At 42.9% G+C, this 27,026-nt stretch overlaps 1 protein-coding gene across 3 annotated transcripts in view; it reads left to right on the forward strand.

Annotated features, from left to right (window-relative positions):
• DOCK2 (dedicator of cytokinesis 2) overlaps window positions 1-27,026 on the forward strand; it is a 1,177,826-nt gene that overhangs the window by 174,858 nt on the left and 975,942 nt on the right. For all 3 annotated transcript variants that reach the window (XM_044280877.1, XM_044280878.1, XM_044280879.1), the window contains exons 7-8: window positions 14,835-14,970; window positions 19,926-20,080. In XM_044280877.1, the coding sequence (XP_044136812.1) occupies window positions 14,835-14,970; window positions 19,926-20,080 (291 nt within the window). The remainder of the gene's footprint in view (window positions 1-14,834; window positions 14,971-19,925; window positions 20,081-27,026) is intronic.

Genomic DNA, 27,026 nt, shown 5'->3' on the forward strand with positions numbered 1-27,026 from the left:
ATATAAAATACCCATTCTTTGTGGCCTCAGTAGATGCCCCTATAGTGCCCACCAATAATGTGCCTGTAAAAGTACCCCCAATGTGCCAGTAATAAGTGCCCCCAATAATGTGCCAGTAATAAGTGCCCCTACTAGTGCTGGCAGCCTATCAGAGGAAGGGGAAGGGACACACCTCTCCCTCCCTTGCCCTGCTGCACAGCCATCTGTATCGCTGTCCTGAGGAGGGCGATACAGATGAATGGAGATGAGCGCTTCCACAATGGAAGCGCTCATCTCCGTGTGACTGTCCTGCCGCTGCTGCTCCCACGAAAATATAGTTAGTTGCGGGCCGGCACAGGGGGCCCCTAAGGACTCGGGGGCCCTGGGGCAATTTCCCCCCCTTGCCTATACGGAAGCGCTGGCCCTGCACAAATCAGACGTCGATGGGCAAGTGTCACTGTCAGCAAGGCGAGCCATGGTCGTGTAAGAGCTTCTAAAATGGCCAGAGATTTTCCTGGCCTGCTGCTAGACGTCCTGGACCCTGGGGTATTTGGCAACGAATCGCTGAACAACTAAGTTCAGGACATGTGCCGCCTGTTTCAGCGCGCTCAGCAGATTGGCACCATTGTCGCACACTACTTTACCAACTGTCAAATTGATCGGGGTTAGCCACTGATCGGCCTGTGACTGCAGAGCTGAAAGAAGTGCAGGACCGGTGTGGCTCTTGGCTTCCAGGCACAACAGCCGCAGCACAGCATGGCAACATCTCACCTGGCACGTCGAATAGGTTCTGGGGAGCTTGGGGGGTGCAGCAGATGAGGCGGTAGCAGTGGAAAAGGAGGAGTCAGCCGAGGAGGAGACAGTGGATAAAGTAGGAGAATAAGAGGCAGGCCTGTATGCAATCCGTGGCGGTAACACCAAATCCGCACGGGTTACATGCCTGACGGCCGTCAGAAGGTTCGCCCAGTGGGCAGTAAAAGTTATGTACCCTCCCACCCCTGTTTGCTTGACCTCGTGTCTGTGGTCAGATGTATCTTGGCACCGACACTGTTTGCCAGAGATATATTAACTTGCCGCTGAACATGGCCATAACGTTCAGGGATGCCCTTCTGGGAGAAATATTTCCTTCTGGGGACCTTCCATTGCAGTGTGCTAATAGCCACAAATTTTCTAAAGACCTCCGAGTCCACCAATGTATATGGTAGTAGTCGGCGGGCTAGCAGTTCCGACAAGCCAGTGGTCAACCATTGGGCAAGAGGATTATCCGGCCTCATTTTTTTACGCTCAAACATTTAAGCCGTAAAATCCTGCCTTGTGCCAGATGAACGTGACAACGGCATGGTGTAAGGGGGAGGACAAATGGGAGAAGAGAGGAGAAGGAGAAGAGGCAGGACTTGGAGAACCGGGAGTGTGGCTTTTTGGAGCTCCCACTAGGCTCGGTGATGGAGGAGGGTGCAGATACAGAGGATGAGGAGGGTGCAGAAGCTGAAGCCTCACTTAACCAACTCTGGTACGCCCTTTGAGGTTATCACATGCGCCTTCTTTAACTTCCCACTTAGGATCTGGCCTGGTGCACCTGCCCGACCTCTACTATTCCTGTGGAATGGTCTGCCTTATCCTCTGCCTGTCATTTTCTAATTGACCCTCTGCCTAAGTCCGTAGAGAAGAGCAGTGTTTGTGGAAGAAAGTAAATAGCAGCCCTCAATCAGAATTTGATGATATAAGGTATAAAGCAATAGCACCCCTCAATCAGTAATTTGTGGAAGAAGGTATATGGCACACTCAATCAGTATTTGGCGGAACAGGTATATAGCACCCCTCAATCAGTATTTGGTGGAAACTGGTATATAGCACTCCTCAATCAGTATTTGGTGGAAACGGGTATATAGCACCATATATACTTACTTATTGACAACTGTGCATCATCCTCATTAACAACCTCTTGAGACACTAATTGTGGTTGACTTATTGGCAACTGTGTCTCATCATCATTATCATCCACCTTATGAAACACTAATTGTCGTTCCCCACCGCCATCTTCTTCTGACTGTGGATGCTCAAGAGTTTGGGAATCAGAGAACAAGATCTCCTCATGTCCCTCTTCAAGCGGGCTTGTCGAGAGGCCCAAATGAAGGAATGGCACTGAAAAGAGTTCCTCGGAATATCAGAGTGTGGGTTCACTTGTTTTCAAAGACTTTCAATGGTGGGAGGGAGAAGGATCAGGGCGAGGATTCTGTTAACCAGACACTTGACTACTGAGACTGGACTTTGTGGAAGACAGGGTGGTGCTTAACTGACTGGAAGCATTATCTGCTGCAATCCGACTGACCACCTGGTCGCACTGGTGTGACATCGAGAGTGGTGTCCTTCACTGCCCTGCAAACTGTGAAGTTATGTATAGTGGATGAATGTGTTTCTTGTGCTCTGGCAGCAGGCACAGTTTCACCGCGCAAAAGGCCACGGCCTCTGCATGCACCATCAGCAGCACGGCCACTTCCCTGTCCCTTACTGCTCACCTTCCGCATATTAAATGGTATACAGTATATGCTTGCAAGTATGTCACATGTACAGTAGCACAGGTTTTGTAAGTGTATGCGCAAATAAATTAGACTGAATGTCACTGATATTTAGGATGGGCAAACGTTATACAAGAGATGTAGCACAGGTAATGTCGCTGCCACCAGCAGTGAATAAATTACATTGAATGTCACTGAAAATTTAGGATGGGCAAACATTATACAGGAGATGTAGCACAGGTAATGTCGCTAACACCAGCAGCAAAAAAATTACACTGAATGTCACTGATATTTCAGATGCACTAACGTTATACTGTTATATAGATATAGCGGCGGTAATGCAGTGACCAAACAATTGCACGCAATTTAGCGCAGGTTGCTCTAAAAATATATATTGCTGCAAGACACAACAATAGTCCTTAACAGGACTTTTGGGTCTCTAACATCAACTCTGCCTAACAAAAAAAAAAAATTAAATTCCCTACACTATCTGTCCCTTCTACAGCACAGCTCTCCCTGACTAAGACTGGCCGAACCACGTGTCATCGGGTGCTTTATATGATGTGTTCCGGCCAGCCAATCACTGTAATGCCAATAACCAACATGGCTATGGCATTACAGTGAGTGGCAGTACTTACTTGCATGTTTATTCGCTCGAACACACGCGATATTCGGACTAAAACAGCAATGTGCCGAGCATCGCGATGCTCGAGCAGAACTGTTGTTCTCCCGAGTATGCTCAATTAACACTAGTACTAAATGTTGAATCGCTGGTGGTCCAACTGCCGGGATCTCCAGTGATCCAGAGTGCACTCAGTAGTGCACATTTTGGTTCACTGTTTCATTCATTTCTAGGAGTCATGTATAGTGCTTCAGAAACCCCGTAAAAGAGAATGGAACAATAGACTTACATGTGCATTGCCACTTCCTGCAGAGAATCACTTTGGGACATTCTTAGGATTTTGTGTGTTCCTCAGAAGTCAAACGTCCAAGTGTCCAGCATCGGGCATCCTGTGGATAGTTGATAAATATCTTTCATGAAATAAACACTGTCAACTTGAAGTTTGCTGCAGTAAGCCCAAAGGGTACTTTCACACTAGCTTTGTTAGAATCCAGCAGGCAGTTCCTGCAAATTGCCCACATCTAGACTGTACTAGCCTAGATGTTAGGGGTGGCGTCGGAAGCAGTGGTTATGTGAGGGAATGCACACATGGTTAAAAGGGTCTGAATGACCTAGAACAGACAACCAGTAGAGAGTATTGATTGATCTGCTGACCAGCATGAGCAGTTATCACAGTTTTTCTGTCCCCACCATGCAGACACAGTTGGCACATTCATTACACACTCCTGTCTCTACCAGGACCATTTCCAGTTGCTTGGGAGAAAATTTGATGTCACTGTGCCCATTACGTATTCAGTTACAGCCAAGTTAGTGGATGGAGGCCTCAGGGCCAGCACTTCAATCATGCCTTTGCTGTGGAGCGACACAATCACACCAGCAATTGGGACAGTATCTGGGGAGAAAATGCATACATCAGTCAGTCACCCCTAGTAGTGATACGAGGGACACTTAAAGCTAAGCAATATGTGCAGGACATCCTGCAGCCACATGTGTTACTTTCCATGGCAAGGCTTTTAATTGGCATTTTTCAGCAGGGTAATTCTTGCACACACAGCAAGGGTTTCCAAGGAAAGTCTCCACCAGAGAACAACATTTGGTTGGCCTGCCCAGTTACCACATTTATTGCTAATTGAGCATTTATGGGACCAACTGGGATGCCAGCTTCTATTGCTACATCAACTGCAACATCTGTGGACACATTTGCCATAGGATACCATACAGCAACCATATGCCTCCATGCCCAACCATATCTCATCTTGTGAGCGTAATCGGAGGTAAATGAAAACAGCGGCACTCACCCGTGTGCTTCAAACAACTTCAGTAGCTTTATTCATTCCAGGATTGACTCAGGCAGGGGGCGGATGTACACAGGCACGCATTGATCAGCGGCGGCCGTTTCGCGCTAACTGCGCTTCTTCTGGCTGTGCGTCAATGCGTGCCTCTTACACCACTCCTTTTAAAAGCCGGCGCAGCCCGTCATCAAAAAGATTGACGAATCAGGCAGCACCTGCATAGACAAAGTGATATAGAAACCGCACATAATAAAAAACAAAGATCCATGCAATAAATTCAAATGAATATGCAAATCAAGCGGCAAATGTTTGTGTAATATTACACTACAAAGGACTACAAGAATGGGCTGAGATCATTTCTATCGTTGAGCCCGAGTTCTCCCAGGGCCTGGGTGCGTATTATCCACCTGGCCTCTCTCTGCAGGAGGAGACGGTGTCTGTCTCCCCCCTGCAGAGGAGTGGACACCACTTCGAGGCCAGAGAATGAGACGCAATCAGTGTCACCATTATGTGCCGTTCTCATGTGCTCAATGAATCTAGGACAACCTTTCCCTGTCTTAACGGAATTAAAATGTTCCCGCACACGTTCAAAAAGGCATCTGATAGTTTTACCAATGTAGAAACGTCCACATGTGCACAATAATAGATATACTAAAAAAGTACTCCGGCAGTTAATAAAGGTATTGACTGTGTGTTTAATGCCAGCAAATTCAATACTCTTTTTCTGAGAATTATTGGTGCACAGTGAACAGTTTCCACATCTATAGTTGCCCTTCGGAAGGCTGCGTTTGAGCCAATTTTTACTACTATCCTTTTGGAGTCTACTCCTGACAAGTTTGTCCTTAATGGTGTGACTCCGTCTAAAGGAAATGAGGGGTCTCTGTCCCGTCAATTCTTTTAGGGTTGCGTCTCTCCTTAAAACATCCCAGTTCTTAAAAATGACTGATCGAATACGGTCAGCCATAGGGCTGTATTTAAAGGAGAACGCAAATCTGGTACCTCCAGTATGGTCACTACCACTATCCAATTTCTGGTTATTTTTGTTTTTACTAAGGAGACTATTCTGTGAGAAATTTCTCTCCACTTTCTCCATGTCCCTGCTAAGCAATTCTTCGGGGTAACCCCTTGTTACTAGGCGCTGTTTTAACTCCTCTGCTTGTCTATGGTACCCACTATCTCTGCTGTTAATGCGTCTTAGTCTAATAAATTGTCCGTATGGTACGGCTTTTTTGACGCTCCGTGGATGGAAGCTGTCGTGGTGGAGCAAGGAGTTGGTCGCCGTGGGTTTACGAAACCCCTCCGTGACCAACTCATCGCCTTCCACCACGACAGCCACGTCCAGAAATTCTAACCTGTTCCCCCCAAAATTAAGGGTGAAAGTCATACCCATGTCGTTGTTATTTAGATAGTCAACGAACTCACTGCACTCTTTTTCTGTGCCTTCCCAGACCATGAACACATCATCTACAAAACGTAGGCATGTTTTCATTCTTAAAAGAAAAGGGTTGTTCATAGAGTACACATATCTGTCCTCTAGTCTGGCAAGGTACATATTTGCAAAAGTGCAGGATACGGGGGTCCCCATAGCCGTACCCAGCTTTTGCCTATACCAATCACTACCAAATTGGAATACATTGTTAGTTAAGATAAACTTTAATGACTCTCCAACAAAGTCACAATACACGGGATTTTTACCTAGGTTCAACACGATGTCAAGGACCGCCTCCACACCGGCATCATGAGGGATGCGGGTGTAGAGGCTTTCCACATCGAGTGATACCAATTGGTATCCTTTCTGCCAATGGATTTCTTTCAGGGCCAATAAAAAATCATTAGTGTCCCTGAGATACGCAGGTGCACTACTGAGTATTGGTCTCAAGAGCCAGTCCACATACTTGGATAAAGGTTCAGTCACTGAGCCAATCCCCGCGACGATGGGACGTCCCGGGGGGTGGCTCAGCGACTTATGGACCTTTGGGAGAAAATACCAAGATGGTTTGACTGGGGATGGTGGAACAAGCTTGTCCAGCATATTCCTGGGTAAAAAACCCACCTCCACGTATTTCCTAACGAGTGATGACAGCAACCGCTGGGTATCGGGTAGGGGGTCCCCCCGTATCCTCTCATAAATACTGGTGTCGCCCAGTTGTCTCATGGCCTCACTGACATAAAATTCTTTAGACATGAGGACGACATTACCCCCTTTGTCCGCCGGTTTCACTATTATATCCTCCTGGGAACGTAGCCACTGCAAGGCCTTCTGCTCCTCTACAGTAATGTTGAGTTGGGCAGTGGGATACATCACTGCTTTTATATCTCTCATAACTTGAAACTGGAAAATATCAATGCTACTCCCGGCGGACATAGGGGGACAAAAGGTGGATTTCACTCCACCAACAAATGGATCCATAGGAACATTAGTTGAAGATCTCTCAGTGATATCTGTTCCAGTAAGGAACTCCAAACAGGCCCGTTCATCTTCATTGAATTTATTACATATTTGGAAGGCCATGGGATCTGGCTGGAGTGGTATCTCTCCTTGGGTAGTGGATAGTTTCTGTGGAGTGTCCCTAAACAGCTTGTGCAGGTATAATTTTCGAACAGCTTTAAATAAGTCCACTTCAAAGGTTGTTGAGTCGAATTCTTCAGTTAGACTGTATCCCAGTCCCTTGTTGAGAACTTTCAGACATCCTGGAGGTAACACGTGGTCAGTCAGGTTAATCACCAGATTTTCATCAGAGGGTAAGGGGGCGTCTATTTCCTCCAAGAAACTTGTTTCCTCTCTCTTCCTGATTTCCTGACTCCTATCACCTTTGTTGGTCTTCCTCCCTCCTCTTCTGATCCTCTTCCTAAAGGGTCGCACGGTTCCCTTGTCAGATCTGTTGATGTGTGGCCCGGGTCATCTGAGACGCTGGAATCGGAATCCGTTGTCCAATAATCATTGTTCTGGCGACGATAGGTCTTTTTCTTTTGTTGTTTTCTATTAGATCTTTTCCCAATATTCCAGTTGAAAATTGTGCCGGATTCATAATCCTGTTTATCCCTCACAAATTTGTCCCTTTTTCTTTCCTTGACTTCGGCTTGCGTGACAGTCAGCTTTTTATTCAGCTTTTTGTCAAAGGTCTCCAGGAGACTCTCAGATAGCCTGGATTCTAATTCTGTCCGCGCTTTGTCAAGTTCATTTTTAATGATGTCATATTCTTTGATATCTCTCTTTAATACCATTTCTAGTATTTGTAGGGAAAAACTCATGTGTAGGGATTGCCATTCCTTTAGAAAAGCATCATCTTGTTCATACTGTGCGGGAACTTTGTACACTCTTAGACCCCTGGGCACTCTGCCACTTTCCTTATAGGACTTAAGTGACTTCACCGTCCAGAAGAGACGTATCTCTTTCTCTGCTAGTTGTGCTACTTTAAACTCGAGTGCACGAGTGCTTAGATTTTGCAGGGTATCTTTAACGTTACACTGTGTAAAAAAATCCTCCGCCCCTTCTCTGCCTTCCAATAGAGACTGACTAGATGCCTCTGTAGCCATATTCATTCAGATATTGCAACAATCTATCCTGTGTGTTTTCTCTGCCGGCAATCCACAGTGTGCTCGAGCCCCAAAGAGGAAGTCCCAAACGGCTGCATGCACAAGGATCATATGCTCCGTACCATACGGACAATTTATTAGACTAAGACGCATTAACAGCAGAGATAGTGGGTACCATAGACAAGCAGAGGAGTTAAAACAGCGCCTAGTAACAAGGGGTTACCCCGAACAATTGCTTAGCAGGGACATGGAGAAAGTGGAGAGAAATTTCTCACAGAATAGTCTCCTTAGTAAAAACAAAAATAACCAGAAATTGGATAGTGGTAGTGACCATACTGGAGGTACCAGATTTGCGTTCTCCTTTAAATACAGCCCTATGGCGGACCGTATTCGATCAGTCATTTTTAAGAACTGGGATGTTTTAAGGAGAGACGCAACCCTAAAAGAATTGACGGGACAGAGACCCCTCATTTCCTTTAGACGGAGTCACACCATTAAGGACAAACTTGTCAGGAGTAGACTCCAAAAGGATAGTAGTAAAAATTGGCTCAAACGCAGCCTTCCGAAGGGCAACTATAGATGTGGAAACTGTTCACTGTGCACCAATAATTCTCAGAAAAAGAGTATTGAATTTGCTGGCATTAAACACACAGTCAATACCTTTATTAACTGCCGGAGTACTTTTTTAGTATATCTATTATTGTGCACATGTGGACGTTTCTACATTGGTAAAACTATCAGATGCCTTTTTGAACGTGTGCGGGAACATTTTAATTCCGTTAAGACAGGGAAAGGTTGTCCTAGATTCATTGAGCACATGAGAACGGCACATAATGGTGACACTGATTGCGTCTCATTCTCTGGCCTCGAAGTGGTGTCCACTCCTCTGCAGGGGGGAGACAGACACCGTCTCCTCCTGCAGAGAGAGGCCAGGTGGATAATACGCACCCAGGCCCTGGGAGAACTCGGGCTCAACGATAGAAATGATCTCAGCCCATTCTTGTAGTCCTTTGTAGTGTAATATTACACAAACATTTGCCGCTTGATTTGCATATTCATTTGAATTTATTGCATGGATCTTTGTTTTTTATTATGTGCGGTTTCTATATCACTTTGTCTATGCAGGTGCTGCCTGATTCGTCAATCTTTTTGATGACGGGCTGCGCCGGCTTTTAAAAGGAGTGGTGTAAGAGGCACGCATTGACGCACAGCCAGAAGAAGCGCAGTTAGCGCGAAACGGCCGCCGCTGATCAATGCGTGCCTGTGTACATCCGCCCCCTGCCTGAGTCAATCCTGGAATGAATAAAGCTACTGAAGTTGTTTGAAGCACACGGGTGAGTGCCGCTGTTTTCATTTACCTCCGATTACGCTCACACTGAACTTTACCTGCGCAGCTGAGCACCACCGATCGTGTGCCGTCCTCTCCAGCCGTCAGGAGCATATGATCCTTGTGCATGCAGCCGGGACAGTGGTGCCGCCCCCTACCTCACTCGTTACATATCTCATCTTGTATCCAGGCTAGAGGTGGACCAACCTTAATGTTTTAACTTTCCTAATAATATATTTATACAGTCAGGTCCATAAATATTGGGACATCAACACAATTCTAACATTTTTGGCTTTATATACCACCACAATGGATTTTAAATGAAACAAACAAGATGTGCAGACTGTCAGCTTTAATTTGAGGGTGAACGGTGTAGGAATTACAACAGTTTGCATATGTGCCTCCCACTTGTTAAGGAACCAAAATTAATAGGACAATTGGCTTCTCAGCTGTTCCATGGCCAGATGTGTGTTATTCCCTCATTATCCCGATTACAATGAGCCGATAAAAGCTCCAGAGTTCAAGTGTGCTATTTGCATTTGGAATCTGTTGCTGTCAACTCTCAAGATAAAATCCAGCTGTCACTATCAGTGAAGCAAGCCATCATTAGGCTGATAAAACAAAACAAACCCATCAGACAGATAGCAAAAACATTAGGCATGGCCAAAACAACTGTTAGGAACATTCTTAAAAAGAAGGAACGAACCGGTGAGCTCAGCAACACCAAAAGACCCAGAAGACAACGGAAACAACTGTGGTGGATGACCGAAGAATTATTTCCCTGGTGAAGAAAACACCCTTCACAACAGTTGGCCAGATCAAGAACACCCTCCAGATGGTAGGTGTATGTGTGTCAAAGTCAACAATCAAGAGAGGACTTCACCAGAATGAATACAGAGGGTTCACCACAAGATGTAAACCATTGGTGAGCCTCAAAAACAGGAAGGCCAGATCAATGTTTGCCAAACAACATCTAAAAAAGCCTTCACAGTTCTGGAACAACATCCTATGGTAGATCAACTTGTACCAGAGTGATGGGGAGAGAAGAGTATGGAGAAGGAAAGGAACTGTTCATGATCCTAAGCATACCACCTCATCAGTGAAGCATGGTGGTGGTAGTGTCATGGCGTGGGCATGTATGGCTGCCAATGGAACTGGTTCTCTTGTATTTATTGATGATGGGACTGCTGACAAAAGCAGCAGTATGAATTCTGAAGTGTTTCGGACAATATTATCTGCTCATATTCAGCCAAATGCTTCAGAACTCATAGAACACAGAGCAGATGGACAATGACCCAAAGCATACTGCAAAAGCAACCAAAGAGTTTAAGGGAAATAAGTGGAATGTTATGCAATGGCCAAGTCAATCACCTGACCTGAATCCAATTGATCATGCTTTTCACTTGCTGAAGACAAAACTGAAGGGTAAATGCCCTAAGAACAAGCAGGAACTGAATACAGTTGCAGTAGAGGCCTGGCAGAGCATCACCAGGGATTAAACCCAGCCTCTGGTGATGTCTATGCGTTCCAGACTTCAGGCTGTAATTGACTGCAAAGGATTTGCAACCAAGTATTAAAAAGTAAAAGTTTCATTTATGATTATTATTATGTCCCATTACTTTTGGTTCCTTAACAAGTGGGAGGCACATATGCAAACTGTTGTAATTCCTACACTGTTCACCTGATTTGGATGTAAATACCCTCAAATTAAAGCTGATAGTCTGCAGTGAACCCCTTCCCGACCTTTGACGTACTGTTACGTCATGGGAACCACTGAGTTCCCGCAATTTGACGTAATAGTACGTCACAGTGAGCGCCGTCACCGGAGTGGTGCGCGTGTGATCACTGCAAGGGCCCGGCAGTCAGTAGTAGCTGCGGCCCTGCTGTATCAGCCGTCATCGCTGTGAAAGCCAATGCCGGTGGATTAACCCCTTATATGCCGCGGTCCGCGCTAACCGCGACAAAGAAGAGGTTTGTGTCGGGTAAAGGAGAGCATCTAGTCCCCGTGCTGCTGTGGCGGGGACCCGATGCGACACAAGGCAGCCCGATGCCGCGCAGAGGCTCCCAATGCCTTGCACGGCATCGGGAACTGCCTTCTACGGGAGCCGAGGAGATCCAATAAAAATAATAGTGCTTTATAAAAAAATAAAGTTTTACATGTAAAAAAAAAAAAATGTCCCGAATTAAGCCATTTAAAAAATGTTATAAATGGAATTAAAACAAATAAAAGACATATTTGGTATTACCGCGTCAAAAATAGAACATGTCCTATTCTTGACCGCAATTGCAGACAAGATTAGGCATTTTCTATTATATTGCCGGCGATGTGCGGTCCACAAATTGTGGAATGCACATTGACGGTGTCTGTTTTGCGGATCCGCAAAACACTTACGGATGTCTGAATGGACCCTCATAGTAACATTATTAAAGGTTACGTTTTATCTTCATGTATAGTCTAATGGATTGCCTTCCTTGTACAATGTTATTATATACTTTCTATGTTAGAAAGTATATTATAGTGCATTTGTATTGTGCGGCAGTTGTGTGCGGTTCTGCTGCGATACTGCAGGTAAATAGAGGGACAAGAGTTATTGGAACAAATCATTTCTACTGGTGTTATATACCAGTGGTCCCCCCATAAAACTGATTGAAGCTGGGTGTTATATACCAATATACTTTCTTTATAGTGCATTTGGGTACTGTATAGTGCATTTTCGCATTTGCAAAAATTATATTGCCGATATTTCGCTTTTTTTTTTAATGGAGATCGCAAATTCGAATAATTCATCTGGTATGTCACTGTCCATGTTGTGGGACTATTTGTGCACTTCTAGTAATTATTTATTGGCTGCAAATATGAGCTGAAGGTTTTTCAGGTTCGCTTGCCATTAAAATGAATGGGACCTGCCGCGAACTTGCGGTTCATGAACATTTGATCACTTTCACGAACCATCCCGGCAGATGTTTGTCCATCACTTTTGAGGTGTTACTGTATTCAGCAGAAAATAGGTAGCAAATTGTGGGGGTATATTCTCCTGTTATCTTTTGTCAAAAAGGAAGTTTGGGCCTAAAGCTCCATTTTCCTGTAAAACCTTCACAGCCAAGGGTTATAAATTCTATGAAACGCTTGTTGGGTCAAAGTACTTGCTACACCCCTTAAAAAATCCTTGCATGGTGTAGTTTACAAAATGTGGCAACTTTTTGGGTGTTTTCACTATGGGAGTACCTAAGGGTCTCTTCAAATGCAACATAGCGCCCTAAGGCCCCTTTCACAACGGCGAGTTTTCCGTGCGGGGTGCAATGCGTGAGGTGAAGACATTGCACCTGCACTGAATCCGGATCCATTCACTTCAATGGGGCTGTGCAGATGAGCGGTGATTTTCATGCATCCCTTGCGTGAAAATCGCAGCATGTTCTATATTCAGCATTTTTCATGCAACGCATCAGTGCTGGTGGGTGGGGGTTAGTCATGTTTTATGTGAGTCAAAAGCACAGAATATAAGTCTACTAGCTAACATGCTTTTAGGCTAATATATAATATGGAATTATTGTTTTTGCTGCACAGAATGGGTTTGTAAAAGATAAGATATAGATTTTGTGTGTAAAACTGTATTAGAATACAGGACAGCAACATATTACTGTACACTGAGCTCACCTACCATTGCTCTCTGGGTAATGATTCCCCAGCAGGAGGGATAGGCTTTAAAGACACTGCAGGCTGTCAGACTGATGACTCATACTATACACATGAACGAGTACGCAAGGACTGAGTTCTCAGTGTGATGTCATAAGGAGGCGTGGCTGGCCTTCACTCAAACTGCCTAAGCCCGCCCAGCCTTATAAGCAGGAAACCAGGCAGTGAACAGCAAAGCTGGCTGCAGTTGAGGATGAATTAACAAGATGGGAAAACCTCTTTCATTTTTTTATTTTTTTTTAACCCCTCAATCGACATTTTAGTAAGCATTCTGTATTAAGAATGCTATTTTTTCCCTTATAACCATGTTATAAGGGAAAATAATAAAATCTACAGTGAAGAAGTCTGGGTTCTGGTCTGGGTACCACATTCAGTTTTTAGCATGCACGTGCAAAAAACGCATTGCACCTGCACGATAAAAACTGAACACCACAATCGCAGTCAAAACTGACTGAAATTGCGTGCACACTCGCGCGGGTTTCCTGCAATGCACACGCGACGCATTGAGAGCAAATCTGGGATGCCCATGTGAAAGAGGCCTAAGACCATTCCAGCAAAATCTCCCCTCCAAAAACCATATGATGCTCCTTGCTTCTGAGCCCTGCAGTGTGCCCATACAGCGGTATATGACCACATATGGGGTGTTTCTGTAAACTTCAGAATCAGGGCAATAAATATTGAGGTTCGTTTTGTTGTTAACCCCTGATGTGTTACAGGAAAAAATTGATAAAAATTGAAAATCGTGAAATTTCACCTTTATTTTGCTTTAATTCCTGTGGAATACTTAAAGGATTAACAACATTTCTTAAACTAGTTTTGAATAGTTTGACGGGTGCACCGTAGTTTATAAAATGAGGTATTTATGGATGGTTTATTTTATGTGAGCTCCTCAAAAGGACTTTAAAACGGAACGGGTCCTTAAAAAATAGGATTTTATAAATGTTCTTAAAAATTTAAAAAATTTATTCTAAAATTCTAAACCTTCTAACGTCCTAAAAAAATTAACTTACATTACTAAAATGATGCCAACATAAAGTAGACATATGGTGAATGTTATTGAGTATTTGAGGTATCACTATCTGTCTTAAAAGCAGAGATATTAAAATTTAGAAAACTTTTTTTTTCAAATTTTCATAAACTTTGAGATTTTTTTTTAATAAATAAAGGTGAAATACAGTACAGACCAAAAGTTTGGACACACCTTCTCATTCAAAGAGTTTTCTTTATTTTCAGGACTATGAAAATTGTAGATTCACACTGAAGGCATCAAAACTATGAATTAACACGTGTAATTATATACATAACAAAAAAGTGTGAAACAACTGAAAATATGTCATATTCTAGGTTCTTCAAAGTAGCCACCTTTTGCTTTGATTACTGCTTTGCACACTCTTGGCATTCTGTTGATGAGCTTCAAGAGGTAGTCACCATACAATTTTCATAGTCATGAAAATAAAGAAAACTCTTTGAATGAGAAGATGTGTCCAAACTTTTGGTCTGTACTGTATATTGACTTAAATTTACCATTAACATGATGTACAATGTGTCACAAGAAAACAATCTCTGAACGGCTTGGATAAGTAAAAGCATTCCAGGTTTATTACCAAGTTATTACCACATAAAGTTACATACAGTATGTCAGATTTGCAAAATTAGACCCGTCAGGAAGGGTGCAAATAACCTGGTTTGGAAGTGGTTAAATTGCTAAAATTGGTTGTTCATTTTTTCAATGCTAATGACTGTAAGGTTTATTTGGTAGACACTATTTTGAACTGCACCCTAATTGTTTTACTGAGTAATTACTTTCCTATGACAAGATTTACAGTATATTGTTGGAATGATATATTCATATTTGTTTTACATGCAGAATTCTTGAGCTTGATCTGAATGTACGAGATGAAGATGGGAATATCTTAGATCCTGATAAAACAAGTGTGATTAGCTTGTTCCATGCCCACAAAGAAGCCACGGAAAAAATTACTGAGCGTATAAAGGAAGAAATGGTAATTGATTATATAAGGAGACCGGAGATTTCAAAATGTTTAGTCTTCTCAGAGATTTGATTATATATAGAGATGAGCGAATTTTATATTTTGAAATTCGTTCACACTTCGTTTGTTGGTAAAGGAGAATTGTGTTATGGATTCCGTTACCACGGACCATAACGCAATTCTATGACGGAATGCATAATAGAATGCCTTTTGATGCATTCTGTTATTCATTCCGTCATAATAGAAGTCTATGTGCTGTAAAACGGATCTGTCCCGTTTCCGTTATACAGGGGAGTCCTGATGCTTACTGTACATAACTCAACCTCTAATGATGTTAAAGGAGTAGTCCCGATATTAACATTATCACTAGGCTTGAATGAACCAACCTTTTAGATCATAGATCCAAAGTCAATTCATTCAAATACTTAAATTTTAATGCTGTATCCATACAGCATTAAAATATATTGGCTCTGTGGTGCCAAAGTTCTTGTCACCCGAAGTCATGCGAGACGTTGGTTAATTCCTACTGTATGCATATCTGCATATTAAAAACAATTTAAAATAGAAATCCAAGCCAGTACCAAAGCCCAGTTGAGATTGCTATTTTAAAATAGTTTTTCAGTACGCAGATATGCATAAAGTAGGAATTAACCAAAGTCTAGTGCGACTTCTGGCAAAATAAACTTTGGTTCCGCGGAGCCAATACAATTTAATGGATGTAGTATGGATACAGCATAAAAATGTAAGTATTTGAACATCATCATCTATGATCCGAAGGTCGATTTGCTCAAGCCTAATTATCAATTATCCATAGTGTTAGATAGCTAGGGGTCTAACTGCTGTAATCTCCTTTGATAACTAGAAAACTGTTGACACTACCTTATTCCGTTCTTCCAACTTCAGAGACCGCGATCTTCATACATTCAGTGGTGCTTAGCAACAGAGATCCCAATAAACCATGACTGAAAGGATGAGATATACAGCACTAATCATTGGTAAAATGCAATCCTTTATTGCGTCATTAAAATAACATGGCTCATGAGGATGTAGTGTGTGTGTGTGTATACATACACACACACACACAGAGTAGTCTACCAGTATATGGACCCGTAGAAGTGTAGTGACTCAAAATGGCTGCCGCCTACATTGTATAACACAACCTGAGATGTTATTTTAATGAAGCAATAAAGCATTGAATTTTACCAGCGATGAGTTTCACATTTTGCATCTTCTCAGTTCTGATGCAAGATATTTTGCTAGATACAGTGCAATATTGTATCATGCTTTCCATAAATCTCCATTTTGTACGTTCATCTGCCTGTAACCACTGTTTAATATAGTTGTACTTTTGGTGACCTATGTGTAAGGTATAAAAACTAAAATCAATATGTAACACCCCTACTTTATGAAGGCAATGGTAATTTCGTGGTCTTTCTTAAGGTACAACATGCAACAGATTTCTAACTGTACTGGGTTTTTACAGTTCATACACATGACTCTACAGGTCTTGGCATAAGTAAATTGGGTTAGAAACATAAAATAAAAAAATAACAAAAATAAAAATCATGGCAAATCATGACTTGCCCCGAATTGGCACAAAGAGTGCAACTTTTCTTTGCAACAGATACTTTGCAAATCTGAAAGGTAGCAAGAAAAGTGAACATGGTCCTGTAGAAGTGGGTGCAGTTTATAACTTTTATGTTGCAATGACATGGTGCGGCTGACTGCCAGTGGCCGCACATTCATATCACAAATTTTCCAACTAACTCCTTCAATAGGCATGTCATAGCCTTGGTTTTTGTGTGCTAAACACCAGTCTTAGTAAATGTGGACCATTATATTTTCCTTTTCAAGAAATGTATGTTATCTAAAAACATCATGATTAATTCACGTGGAAATTAACTGTGGTCCAAATGTTCTATTGTGGCTGCATCTGCATTCTGGCAGAATTTGTAAATGAAAGTGTACGGGCGGGGGTAGGAAAGCGTGCACTCCTGACTGCCACCCACGCTTCTGCCCCTACCTACTTGCACGATTCATCCTAGGTAACGGGGCGCAACTGGGCGGCAGTCCCTAAATTAAGTAAGTGCAGGGGAAAACAACAGACAGGACAAACAGAACACAAAGCAAGTCAAACTAGCCGAAGTCAAATACCAGGAAGTCAAATCAGTACAAGGGAGCAACAAGAGCGAGTCCAAACGCAAGCCGGAAGTCAGTACCAGGAGATCACGACAAACAACAGGGGATGAGCAGAAGCGAAGTCAAACGAGCAGAACCGAGGTCAGGATTCTGGAACACAAAGCCAGGAATACAGGAGCATATGAAGACCTTAATCACAGGCAATCTGTGGCCAGCAGGCTGCCTGTTTAAATAGGGCTGGCTGATGAGTCACATGATGTGGCCAGTGTCATGTGACTCACAGCAGCCCAACTCAGCCGAGCACCGATCATCATTATCGGCGCTCGGCTCCCCTGCTGCTCGCCTGCTGCCATGGAAGTGAGGACGCAGGCTACGTCCATACTTTAAGAAACAGATTTTTGGTAGATAGCCATACCTTCTCACCCACCACAAAATCCACCCCATGAGAGCGTTTATTATCAGCCTTGATTTTATTAATCTCCTGGGCTTTCTTCAGGTTCGACTGAACCTGGGCCCAGACTGTGCACAGTTCTCTAACTAAATATATCTGCTTCCGGAACTTGTGAACAAGACGGCAACAATGAATTAAATCATGGAAGGAACCCAAGATTACAGAAGAATGGTGATACTCCCGTGGATGAGTTCACCTTGTTATTGATAGCAAACTCAGCTAAGGGTAGACGTCGCACCCACAACAGTTGATTATCAGAAACATAACATCTGAAGAACTGTTCCAATGATTCAACCGTTCCGTTTGACCATTAGTTTCAGGGTGAAAGGCGGAAGAAAAGGACAAAAAAAAAGAAATAACAAAAAATAAATCACATTTATAACAAAAGGCTCTCCAGAACCTAGAAACAAATTTAATGCCTCTATCAGAGACAACATTCTCTGGAATCCGTTAAGACATACCACATTTACCACAAACAGAGAAGCCAAAGTTTTAGCATTAGGGAGCTTTGTCAGTGGAACAAAATGCACCATTTTACTAAATCCATCGACCACTACCCATACCACCGACCCTCGGAGACTGGCAAGTCGCTGATAAAATCCATGGTAATATATGGGACTGGGCAGTGGTCGTAACTCACCAGCCAGGCAAGTTCTGGGAGTTTTGGCTCTGGCACATACCTCACATGAAGACACATACAAGTTCACATCTCTAGATAACGTGGGCCATCAGTAGGACCTGGAGAGGAGTTCCTTGGTGGCATAAACACCAGGGTGTCCACATAACACTAAATTATGACACTCATCCAAAAGCCAGAGACATAAGTGAACTGGAACAAACAATGTATCATGGGAAGACTGTACCAGAGATAGATGTTGTGCCACCTCAATTTCAGTGGTAAGATCGGAGGACATTGAGGCCTCAATGATACCAGCGGGCAAAATAGGTTCAGGAGGAGTGTCTGGCGGTTGAAAGGCATGAAAACTTCGGGACAAGGCTTCGGCTTTTACATTTTTACTTCCTGGCCTGAAAGTAATAGAAAAGTTAAAACGCGTAAAGAATAATGCCCACTTTGCTTTTCTAGGATTCAAACATTTAGCGGATTCCAGAAACTATAGATTTTTATGATGAGTAAGAACAGTGATGCAATGCTGAGCCCCCTCCAAAAAATGTTGCCATTCCTCAAAAGCCCATTTAATAGAGAGCAGTTCTTGGTTCCCAATGTCATAATTTCTCTTGGTAGGGGAGAACTTCCGGGAGAAAAACACATATGGCCTTAAATTAGTAAGATTAGATGATCCCTGAGAGAGAACTGCTCCTACTCCATCCTCACATGCCTCGACCGCGACAATAAACGGCTTTTCTTGATCTAGCTGAATCAGGGGCTTTAATGAAAAACCTTTTGAGGGTTTCAAAGGCTTCTATGGCCTCAGATGACCAATTAATAAGATCTGCCCCCTTTCTGGTTAGGTCGGTCAGAGGTTTAGCGATTACCAAAAAGTTTTTAATACATTTTCGATGATTAGCAAACCCCAGAAAGAGATGCAATGCCTTAAGGGAAGAATGTCTCACCCACTCTTGAATGGCTTGTACTTTCCTCGGGTCCATCTTAAAAGATTGAGGGGTAAGTATATAACCTAAAAACAAAATCTCTTGTACCCCAAAAATGAACTTCTCTTTCTTGGCAAATAATTGATTTTCCTTAAGAACTTCCAGCATTTGCCTGGTATGGGTGACATGGGATTCCCAACTAGGTGAAAATATTAGGATGTCATCAAAATAAACTATCATAAATTTGCCTGCTGCCATGGAGACAAGGACGCAGGCTACGTCCTTGCACCTCTCCTTTTACAGGTTGCAGGCTGTGAAGGAAGCACGCCTGCCCCTCGTTACAGAAATATTTTTTTTGCCCTTCTCTTCTGTCATCTATAGAATTAAAATAATTATATCCTGAATAGATTAAGATCAAAAGCAGGAATTGTTAATACACAAAGAGTTGAGTCTGGACAGTAGAGTACAAAGCCCCTAGTAGACCACACGATAATCTGGCAAATTATTGAGAACGTTCTTTAATAGGAACACTTATTCAGCTTAGCAGATGATCAGCTGAGGAACAAGCAAACTCTAGTTTTTCCCTTTGGAGATTAAAGAAGCATATGTTGCTTGGGCCTAGAAAATGATGACAGCTTTTTATCATAACAAATTTAACTTATTTTTATACTCTCTCCAACACATTTAGGAGCAAATTGTCTGAAATGATGTGATAAAATTAGTTGAAAAAACAATAGCTGTTTTTTTTAATAAACCCACTCTGCTGTACCACTTACCATGAGGTGATTTGTATTTTAAGTCATCATATATTTATTTTATTTTTCAGACCAAAGATCAAAATGACTTTGCCATACATGGTCGTATAACTTCTTCTCCCACGCACAGTCTCTATGTCTTTGTAAGAAACTTTGTCTGCAGGATAGGAGAAGATGCTGAACTTTTTATGTCATTGTACGACCCTCAGAAACAAAGAATTATAAGGTAGGAAATTATCGCTAGCCACTCAGCAATAACTTGGAAAGCTATTTCACTTTTCTACTCTGCAGAACAAAATAAGACAGATAAAGAAACCCATAAACTTTGTTTAGACGCATTGTTAGAAAATGTGTTTGCTGGAGGAAAGATTGTGTAGTTTGGGCAAGGATTTCTGTGGTTCACCTATGTTGAAGATGGCTAAATATTATTAAGTGCCACGACTTACAAAAGAACAGTTCTTCAGAAACATCACAGTAGATAAGTTATACCTTTCAAAGAATTGTGTGCCTAGATATTAAAAAACAACCACCAAAATATCCTCCTACAAAAGTCTGTGAAACATATGCCAAAAGAACATTCTATGGACTTTAAATATCTTTATAGCAAACTAGACATGAATGGAAATACTCAAGCGTCCACCACTATAGTTGCTTTCAGGCTAGGTCTACACGACAACATTTTGTTGCACTAATGTCGCGCAACAATTTTTATAATGCCAGTCTATGGTGTCGCACTGCAACATGCTGCGACTGCGACACAACAGTTGCAGAAAATCCATTTGAGATGGATTTTTCTGCAAATGTTGCATCGTAGTACGTAGTTATGCCCTATCTGTCGTGCGACTTATTGTCGCGTGACAAATGTCGTCGTGTAGACCTAGCCTAATTGTTGATATTAGCTAAATATTTGAGAAAGATGACAGAACTGCTGAATTGAAAGCCTGAAGTTGGTGATACCATATTTTTAACTGTCAAAAAATGCATGTAATCCTCTGGTCCTTTTTAGTGCTGATTGGGGAGCAGAGCAGGACACAAATTGTTTTATTTCAGTATGTTGTCAATCCCACCTCGTCATTTTCACACTTTGCCTAGCAATTAGAGATGAGTGAATCAAAGCTGATCGATTCGCACCGAATGCGAATTTCCTCGCTCTTCGTACTAACGAATCGTATTTTTCCTAAAATGGCTGCTGCACGTGTGAGGACATGGAGAAAGGAGACATGGAGAAAGGAAGTCTGGGAAGGCGGGATCACCCATACTGACATGCATGCAGCCAATCAGCAGCCAGCCCTGGGATGTCACAGCCATATAAATGCGGCAGCCATCTTAGATTCTGCCATTCAGCGTACTGGTGCAGGGAGAGACGTGTCTGCAGGAGATAGTGATAGAAAAATCGTCATTGTGCAAAAAACATAAATAAATAAGATTTATAAGTTCAGGGAAAGATTATTCAAGGTGTAGGGAAAGGATAGGGAGGAATCATGCCACTGCATTTATGTTGAACAGGGTTCAGTCGGGGAGGTGACATCCTGGTTAATATGAACAATCCTATTACACCTTGCAGCACTGACTGGCAATATAAATTGTCATTATACAGCTCTGTAATTCCAGCAAACCATTCCTATTGCAGTGCAAGTGCTGTTTGATACAGGCATTAACAGGGTTTATTACAAGAGGATATTTCAAAGTTTTAGGGTACTTTCACATTTCCGTCAAAGTTTTCCGGTATTGAGTTCCGTCCTAGGGCTCAATACTGTAAAAAACTGATCAGCTTTATCCTAATGCATTCTGAATGGAAAGCAATCCGTTCAGGATGCATCAGAATGGCTTCAGTTCAGTCCTTTTATGGTATTTGGATGGAGAAAAAACCGCAGCATGCTGCATTTTTCTCTCCGGCCAAAAATTCTGAACACTTGCTGGAATGCCGGATCCAGCATTTTTTCCATTAGAATGTATTAGTGCTATATCCACCATTAAAATTGCTGCTTTGACAGATCCGGTCTTGCATGTGCAGACCTTTAAAAAAAATTAAAAAAATGGAGATACCGGAGAGATGGATCCGGTTTTGCAATGGATTTGAGACGGATCCGGATCAGTCTACAAATGGTTTCTGTTTGCATACAGAGAGATTGCCGGATTTGGCAGGCAGCTCCGGCTACCGAACTGCCTGCCAGAATCCAGCAACGCAAGTGTGAAAGTACCCTTATTTTCCCTTGTGCGGTGCAGTTATATGTTCTAAAACATTTTTTGTCTTGTGTTAGGGGAGAAAAAAAAAGTGTGAACAGCCTGTCGGATCAGTCCTGCCGCTAGTGTGAAAGTACAGCCGTTGTGTGGTGAAGTGTGAAAATTACAGCCCTTTTTGTCATGTATTAGTGGCAAAAGCAAAATATATTTGCTGCTCAGCGGTACACTTATCTGTTTTCAAGCCCTATTTTGCGTGTATTAGTGGAAAAAGGAAAAATACCTTTGCCGCTCAGCGGTGCAGTTATCTGTTTTAAAGGCCTTTTTTGCGTGTATTAGTGGAAAAAGGAAAAATATATTTTCCGCCTAGCAGTGCAGTTATCTGTTTTAAAGGCCTTTTTTGCGTGTATTAGTGAAAAAAGGAAAAATATCTTTGCCGCCTAGCAGTGCAGTTATCTGTTTTAAAGACCTTTTTTGTGTGCATTAGTTGAAAAAGGAAAAATATCTTTGCCGCTCAGCGGTGTAGTGAGATATTTTACAGCCCAGTTTGCTGTGTATTACTAGCGAAATACTAATATATTCGGCTTTCATTGTTGCACTTATCTATTGAAAAGCCTTTTGTGTAAAAATAGAAAAAAAATTAGGGCCTATTTTCCGTTCAGCGGTGCAGTGAGATATTTTACTGCCCAGTTTGCCGTGTATTACTGGCGAAATACAAATATATTTGCCATTCATGGTTGTACTTATCTGTAGAAAAGCCTTTATTGTAAAAATAGAAAAAACTTGGCCCATATTGCCATTCAGCGGTGTGGCGAGATATTTTACAGCCCAGTTTGCCATGTATTACTGGCAAAATACAAATATATTTGCCTTTCATGGTTGCACTTATCTTTTGAAAAGCGATGCAGTGATATATACTAAAGCCCTGTTTGCTGTGTATTAGTGGCGAAATAAAAAATATTTGATCTAACATTTGGTTATTTGATCTAACAGTATGTCAGGCAGAGAAGTTCCAGGCCCTGCACAGGGGAGTGGCAGAGGCCTAAATGTTTCTGGCGCAGGCAGATGTCGCAGCAGAGTAAGGGGCCCTGGCAGCAGGTGTCACTTCAAGAGGTCTGAGCTCCCAGTCTCAGCTAGCGGTCGTGTCGTGACCAGCCACCCAGTGGTTCTTGAATGGTTGACTCGATCTTCAACTTCGTTGCAACTTACATAATACACCCCCAGCGAAGAGTCAGTGGGTTCGTCAGACACAACCCTTAGTTGATATGGCCCGGGAGCAGACCCCGAGCCCTCACCTGTCCTCAACCTGCCTCTGTCCTTTCCTCCACAAGGTGGGCAAGTAGTGATGAGGAGAGTGGTGTGGGAGCTGGTGTTGCGAGCGGTCAGGCTCCTGACGCAGAGACGGTTGAGGAGGACATCAGTGACATGCAGACAGTACTCGATCATGATGATGATGATGTAGCTGATCGCACTTGGGAACCGGGTGACGAAGGGGCTTCATTATTTTTCTTTTTCTTTGTGTCATATTGTAATATTATAAAATCCGGTGTCTCCATGATAAATCTGCGTGTGGCTTCTACACACTTCAAAATAATCCTTCAGCGGGGCGAATATTTGCCGGCTGACTGGGACGCTCCATGACCTTCCCAGGAGCTTCTGTTGGGAGCAGCGGTTCATTTACGAGACGTCCGTATAGTGCGGGGGGAATCCAAAGACCCTCTCCATCTCCGTGCACCACAGGATGTCCTCCTTCCTATCCATGATGACTGGGAACTAGTGATGTTTTCCCTGATGAAGAGACCTGGGGCTGGTAGTTATTGTTTGAATCTTTATGAACTTAGCGACTCTTTCGGGCTCCAAGCAATCTTGAAGCTTTGTCTTTTAATTGTCTATAGCTACTAGAGGCCTGTTCATGCCAGGCAGGTTCCCCCATTAGTATCTGGCTTGATGAGCAACCGATACCGCACTTGCATCAGTCTTGACAGGATTCGTCTCCAGGTGAAGAGAAATTGTGTTTTTGGAATGCTTTCTCTATCGCAACCATGTTCTCGAATAACCAGAAGACAATTCTCTCCTGTCTTAGGCAAGAAATTAATTTTTTTTAAATGGAACCAAAACTTTATTAAAATTATAAGAAACTAAACTTAAATTTGCCAATATATTATCCCAATCTTCAATGGAAATTCCCACACAATTAATTTGCCAAGCCTTTTGTGCCGGAGAACGTGTATTATTAAATCGTTCTGAGCCGAGGTGGCCTCCTCATGCTGCTGCCACCGCCACACTTTGTTGTCGTGCCACTCTGTGGCCTCCTCATGCTGCTGCCACCTCCACAATCTCTCGTCATTGTGCAACTCTGTGGCCTCCTCATGATGCTGACACCTCCACAATTTGTCGTCATGCAACTCTGTGGCATCCTCAAGCTGCTGACAACTCCACAATCTCTTGTCGTCGTGCTACTCTGGCCTCCTCCTTCTGCTGCCACCACAATCTCTCATAGTCGTGCCACTCTGTGGCCTCCTCATGCTGCTGACACCTTTCACAATCTCTTGTTGTGCTACTCTATGGCCTCCTCATGATGCTGACATCTCCTCCACAATCTCTCGTTGTCATGCTACTCTGGCCTCCTCATGCTGCTAATGCCTCCACACTCATGCTGCTGACACCTCTACAATCTCTCGTCATTGTGCTACTCTGGTCTCCTCATGCTGCTGACACCTCCACACTTTGTTGCAGAGCCACTCTGTGGCCTCCTCGTGCTGCTGCCACCTCCACAATCTCTCATCGTCGTGCTACTCTGTGGCCTCCTCAAGCTGCTGACACATCCACAATCTCTCAATGTCGTGCCACTCTGTGGCCTCCTCATGCTTCTGCCACCTCCAGACTCTGTCATTGGGCCACTCTGTGGACTTCTCATGCTGTTCCCACCCTCCCCACTTCATGACTCGTCCACTATTTTGGCTTGGCTGACATAATCATTTATTTGCAAGAAAGAATGTCCCATGGCTCAAAAACCTGGTTTGGTTAAGATGCAGAATTCTTTATTAAGCAAGCAGTACAATGCTTTTCGAGGATAAAACCCCCTTCTTCAGGTACTAATTACTTGCAATTAGGGTTTAGCGAACCCGAACTGTAAAGTTCAGGTTCATACCGAACTTTAGGATTTTTAGACCCCGGACTTTTCAGTAAAAGTTTGGGTTCAGGTTCGGTGTTTGGCGAGATAATGGCACTTTTTGACAGGCTGCCGAGCAGCCAATCAACAATCATTTACTTGCGTGCCCATAGAAGCCATCACAGCCATACCTACTAATGGCATGGCTGTGATTTGCCAGTGCAGAATTTGACCCAGCCTCTATATAAGCTAGAGTCACATAGCGCTGATTAGTGTTGGGATAGAATGCTGCTGCTGTGATGGAGAGAATAGGACAGAATCTTTAATCAGAAGTGCTTGTTAACTCAGCAAACTACCTAGATTTTGTTTTGTGGGTGCAGTGCACAATCTTTTGACCCTGACCTGAGCCCAGTGACCCAGAAAAATGACTTTTATCAGTCTGTTAGGTGGACGAATGCAGCCATTTTATGCAAGTTCTGTGCACCAGAACTTGAAATACTGCATCAGAACTTGAAATACTGCAATTATATTCTGGGTTTAAAAAAATATAAAAATCACCCATTTTTGGCAAGACCCTACATCTGTGGCCTTTGCAGCATTTGTCTCTGTGCAATTTAAGCTTGAAATACTGCAATAATTGTCTGGGTTTTTAAAAACACCCATTTTTCGCAATACCCTCCATCTGGGGCCTATGCTGCATTAGTCAGTGTGCAATTTAAGCTAGAAATACAGCAATAATTTTCTGGGTTTTAAAAAACACACTTTTTGGGCAAAATTCTCAACTTTACAGCAGCTGCTGCATCTGTCAGTGTGAAATTCAAGCGTTATATACTGCTGTCATATTCTGTTATTAAAAAAACACACATTTAGGGCAAAATCCAAATTTTGCAGCGTTTGCTGCATCTGTCATGGCTAAAAACAAGCTTTAAATACTTCAATAATTTTCTGGGTTTTAAAAAACACGCATTTTGGCAATAGCCTCCATCTGGGGCCTATGCCGCATTAGTCAGTGTGCAATTTAAGCTAGAAATACAGCAATAATTTTCTGGGTTTAAAAAAAAAAAAACACCCTTTTTGGTCAAAATACTAAATATTACAGCCCTTGCTGCATCTGTCAATGTAAAATTCAAGCGTTATATACTGCTGTCATATTCTGTTATTAATAAAACACCCATTTTGGGCAAAGTAGTTAATATTGCAGCCTTTGCTGCATCTGTCATTGTGAGATACATGCGTTAGATACTGGTGTTCTATTCTGTTATTAAAAAAACACCCTTTTTGGGCAAAAAACTAAATGTGCGGCCTTGTCTTCATCTTTCATTGTGAGATACAAGCTTGAAATACAGCAATAAAATATTCTGGGTTTAAAAAAAACACCCATTTTGGACAAAGTACTTTGGGCAAGATCCTAAATTCGAGAAATAAGGAGAGCGTCAAATAAGGGTCGTGGCCCCGGTCACGGAGCTCCTATTGCAGGGAGAGGACGTGGTCGACCTGTGCCAGCTACACGCACAAGTAAACGCCTTCCTCAGGTGCAAGTAGGTGACAGAACCTTTTGCGGTATTTGGTCGGGCCTAATGCGGCTCTACGAATGGTAAGGCCAGAACAAGTAAAGGTGATAGTAGATTAGGTTGCTGACAGTGCCTCCAGTTCCTTTACATTATCTCCCACCCAGTCTCCTGCTGAAAGATCAGAGTTGGCACCTGCAGCCGATGTCCATCAGTCTTTCACCTCACCCCCTTGCAAATCAGCCAAGCAGTCTGAGCCCTAAGTCATGCAGCAGTCTCTTCTGCTTTTTGGTGACTCTGCTAGCAGGGTTTCCCAGGGCCATCCACCTATCCCTGCCCCAGAAGTGGAACCGTTGCCCAACCACTTATGT

This window comes from Bufo gargarizans, chromosome 2 (genome assembly GCF_014858855.1).
Source record: "Bufo gargarizans isolate SCDJY-AF-19 chromosome 2, ASM1485885v1, whole genome shotgun sequence".
NCBI classification, from domain to species: domain Eukaryota; kingdom Metazoa; phylum Chordata; class Amphibia; order Anura; family Bufonidae; genus Bufo; species Bufo gargarizans.